A 4,909-nucleotide genomic window follows, 5' to 3' on the forward strand; every position below is an offset into this window, starting at 1 on the left:
TGTTTAATGCCGCACTCCAGCAATATTCCAGCTATATGACGGCGGTCTGTAAATAACTGAGTCTGGACCAGACAACACAGTGACTGACATCATGAGCATCGATCCACACAATTGAGTGAGTGAGTTTGGTTTAACACCGCTTTTAACAGTATTCCAGTTATGTCATGGCCTGTCAGCTTAATGTGGGAGGAAAGCCCGAAGTGATGCAGGTCTCAGACGTTTACCACTTCGCTGAAACCCACGAGCGCGGGTATGGTGCTGACAAACCTAGAAACATAATCGGGGCGAACCGGGATTCGAACCCACAATCATAGGTGTCTGGCGTGCCCAGGGGACACAACTCTGCACAGCGAATTGTGACGCCTTAGAATGCCCCCCACGCAACTGGGATACAATGACATGCATCAACCGAGTCAGTGGGCCTGACCACCCGATCTCGATAGTCGCCTCTTACGACAAGCATAGTTGCCTTTTACGGCAAGCATGGGTTGCTGAAGACCTATTCTACCCTGATCTTCACAGGCCCAAAAGCTATGAACAATACATAAGAGAATAACAATGACAACTATAATAATACATAATTTTATTAACAAATCTGATTTGAATAATTTGGGTACAGTAATATATTTGCAACCCATTTCAGTTCAAAAGTAAGCACCATTTGCAATCACTGAATCAAACAAAACATATCCACTTTGGCTGTCCTCCAATAGATGAAAGATTACAAACAGGTTCATACTGAACACGTTACACGGTGACACACACAATATTCAATATTATTTACATTTGTCCTCATTAGAATATGTAAGTTGCTGTTAAAATTAATAACAGCATGATGTATAACAAACGTTAAGAATATTCTTATATTACACATGTTCGATGCTCCTCTGGGACTCCCAATGATACAACAGAGTATAAGTCACATGCACAAACCAGTTAAGATATTAAAGTAGAATGTTTCTGCATATATGGTTGATGATTGCCATTAATAACTTGACAATTTTCTCAAGAAATCCCACAGAAATAACAGTCGTAAAATTATGGACAGTTTTTATTAAAAAAATATATATGGACATGTAAACATATTTCTGTGTATTGCTCTAAAAACTATTTATTTCTGTATATAGGTTACGGGGTAATGATCTGTTTACACATTTGTTAATACAGATGATTAGGAAACACTCTTAATGATTAAATAACCTAAGCACTATTAGATACCATGTACAATGCAATATCAATATGTTCTACATAACAATATATACATATATATAACTATGACTGCCTATATAAAAGTTCAGAATAAACATGATAAAGCATTAACACACAAATAATACTCCTCTGATGAAAACATGGACGTCCCAAACAACTACCTCAAAGGGCCTTGCAGTGTTCAGAGTGAGAGTTATTTGTAAAATGAATGGAAGTGTATATGCAATCTGACAATTTTCAAAAAGTATAAGGGATTGGATCAAGGACATTTTGTGGACTTTTCACAGTGCATAAAAGTTCTCAAGGTACAGGATTATTAACTGAGTGAGTGAGTGAGTATGGTTTAACGCCGCTTTTAGCAATATTCCAGCAATATCACGGCGGGGGACACCAGAAATGGGCTTCACACATTGTACCCATGTCGGGAATCGAACCCAGGTCTTCGGCGTGACGAACGAACGCTTTAACCACTAGGCTACCCGACCACCCCGGATTATTAACTGACTCAGATCTAGTAAACATGTTTTAGTTGGGCTACTAGTTACCATGTTTTAGTTGGGCTACTAGTTACCATGTTTTAGTTGGGCTACTAGTACTATTAATTTTCTTTGATAATGCAAAAATGTTCCCTTAACGTGTCAAGTGTAAATTTTTCATGTATCATGTCATGTATCACAAAGACAAGTATTGTTACAACCATACAATAATAGCACTATTACACATGCTACAGTAGTATCTCTATGCTAAAGCATAGGAGTTACTGATTACAGCTCCATGCTATTATGACATATCCCAGGAAGTGACATCACCAGCTTCATACCTCTTATTACTAATTCAGCACAGAATTTCTCTCGTTCATGAGCCTGAAATCAACAACCAATCAAACTGCTTCTGAATGTGACTTTGGCTCAGATCTATATTCAAAATTGTGTCATCATCCGAGTGAGCCCTCCAATCAGGAGGATAATTGTTATCAATTAACTTATAGATGAAAAAGATTTTTCCTGAAGAAGGGAGGGTGCAGGAGAAAGTCCTTATCAGTCAGGGTCACTTCTTGTTTATGTGGGTTTTCAGGGGTTTTATTTCCATAACTCTGTGTGGGAATTCATTTTCATGGTCATCCTGACTGTTTATAATTGTATGGTTAAAGACGTTCTGGTAATATTTAAGACGGCATGAAAAGTCGAGGTGAAGACTAGTGATATCAGCCTGTTTCAATCATGATAGAACAGTGTAATTTCATTTGATGTCTATCTTTCAGTGTTGCGCCATTAAAACGAGACACAGAACACTGGGATGGCGGTGAATGGGTCCAGGTCCCTATGTCACGAAGTAACCATAGCGCTAAGACTATTGTAAGCCTTTGTTTAACTGCAGGATTTACCATCATCTTAGCACAGTGATCACTTTGTGAAAGGGGGTCCTGGATGAATGCTATAATAGAATAGAACCCGGGTGTTCGATGTGACAAGTGAACGCTTTGACCACTAGGCTACCTGACCGTCCCTAAACATGCTAAAGGAACAGAGATATGATAAACTATCTTTATATAGAGGAATCAGGATTTTGCCAGGAATAAGATCACTGAGGCACATTCAGTCATTGTTAGAAACCAAATGTCAAGAAGGAACCAATCGCATGTCTGGATTCCATGTTGTGATGATTCCAATAACGGATGAGACCACACCCACGGCACCTTGCACCCCAGCTGAAGCATTGATCCGCTTCAGTGCGGCCAGCGGAAGAACAAGATCACTCATATTACGAACAAAGTCCAGAATCAGCGGAACACTTTCTTGAAAACATGATAGCACAACCTCTGTATCATTGGGGATATGGCGTGTTTTGTATTTGTGGTTAACATCACCATTTCCATAGTGAGACTTTGAAGCCCTCTCGTTGCGTAACCTTAGTTCTTCGATGATAACAGTCCACATTCCATACACATCTCGTATGAGGTTGAGGATTATAGTAACTAGCCAGAAACGGGCCGACAAATCCTTCCATTTGGCACTGTCGACTTTGGCTATGCCAATTCGGCCTGCCCATATGATGTGGTCAAAGAGAAGATAGCAAGCTTGGTTGATCTTGGATAGTGTGATTGTCAAACGAAGGACTGTGTCAGAGATGTGGATGCTTCGTAGGGCTGAGTGAAGAAAGTCAATGCTCTTTCCCAAACGTAGTACTGGAATGTAAAGGGCCTCTTTATTACCATGATTACTATATTCACTACAAACATGTTGTATCTTAATCAAAATTCAAACTTAAAAAAAAGGAAATAAGTTTGATAACAACATTTTCAAAGAGGCTTCAATTTGGATTCATGAATTAATTTGCACTTGGTGTAAGACCCACAGTATTATTTTACACTGCCATAGCAAATGTATTGTAACATGTGTAGATGGAAAGAAGTGTATAATGTAGAATATATAAGTATGGCTTAATTGTTCTATCAATCTGATAAAGATATTAAAAATACCTTTTCTCGTAGTGCTGAGGGCGTTATCCACATTTTTCAATTTTAAAATGATGTTCGGGTCAAAGTGTCCTTTCTGTAGGTACCACCATGCAAATTTGCTGGCATACTGGACTAATCTGAAAGATTGAATAAAACAACTGAATCAGCATGTATAAATATACATGGAAATCATACATGAACGCTCTGATGCCTAGTTCCTGACGAGGTGTTGATGTAATTTGAGTAGTTCGCAAAAGGTATAGTGTGAAAGATTGGCTCATGTAAATAAGTGATTACGATAATAAAAGTTATTGGTTGATTGATCTGGATGACAACACTTAAGTTTTTGAAACGACTGGAATGAAACTTGTCCAAATTTCAAATTTTAGCCAAACTTAAGCATATGATATGATCATGCTTAATTTCACTGATTATTTTCATAATATATCTACACATTGTTGGGTATACCATTCCAACAAAGCACTTACTCACCACCCAGACAAGGCCTCAAGTGTATCAAGCACCTGAGCCCAGTGTTACAGGTTCAAAGTGCAATAACCCACAATGACTCATGACGTTTTAACAGCTTGAACATCAAAAGACCTTTATATAAGTCATTTCACTGTGCAACACTCAAATATTGTAGTCAGTTTACAACCAAACACGTTTACCAATGCCGCATATGCTTATATTTACAATAGCACAATTAGGCTAAAATAGAGGTGTGATAGCTTCTCATATAACCACAGGTATAACGAGGAAACGAGCATAGGTTAGAGAGTCAACTGACATTGTCAAGTGAAATATTACAATGATTTTGTTTACCTTGCAAGTTTATCCCTTCCTGACGAAAGTGAGTTAAATTTAACCAAGTGTCCAACGAAATCTGAATCGTCAGCCATAGACGCCGGTAATGTGACAGAATTGTTGCCGGTGAATTATGCACCCACGTTTGTAAACATCGTTTCGTGCAGGTGCTCGATAAGGACGGTCAAAGGGCACTCTATACTATATTCATTACGGGTAATTTCGATAATATATATTTGCAGGTAGTATTTTTAAATGAGCTCATGCCTATCAACATTTACTTATTATTTAAATAACCCTGTATAAACAGATCTATAGTTTTTTCGTTATATTGTAAACAATATGACTAATATAATAGCACAAAATAATAGTAACAACATTATATTTCTATAGTTGTAATACTAATAGTTTTTCTAAGTATTTGTTTCAAAATGG

General features: G+C 37.8%; 1 protein-coding gene across 1 annotated transcript; it reads right to left on the reverse strand.

Annotated features, from left to right (window-relative positions):
- Positions 1-566: 566 nt before the first annotated feature.
- LOC124131315 (peroxisomal membrane protein 11B-like) lies at positions 567-4,657 on the reverse strand. The gene is made up of 3 exons (XM_046494514.2): positions 4,493-4,657; positions 3,689-3,804; positions 567-3,394 (listed from the first exon to the last, which is right to left on the reverse strand). Exons 1-3 carry the CDS (start codon positions 4,567-4,569, stop codon positions 2,829-2,831), a joined length of 759 nt encoding a protein of 252 aa, XP_046350470.2. The 5' UTR covers positions 4,570-4,657; the 3' UTR covers positions 567-2,828.
- Between the last annotated feature and the right edge of the window lie 252 nt (positions 4,658-4,909).

The sequence above is a fragment of the Haliotis rufescens genome, unplaced genomic scaffold (assembly GCF_023055435.1).
Source record: "Haliotis rufescens isolate VD_foot unplaced genomic scaffold, xgHalRufe1.0.p SCAF_1, whole genome shotgun sequence".
In the NCBI taxonomy this organism is placed as follows: Eukaryota; Metazoa; Mollusca; class Gastropoda; order Lepetellida; family Haliotidae; genus Haliotis; species Haliotis rufescens.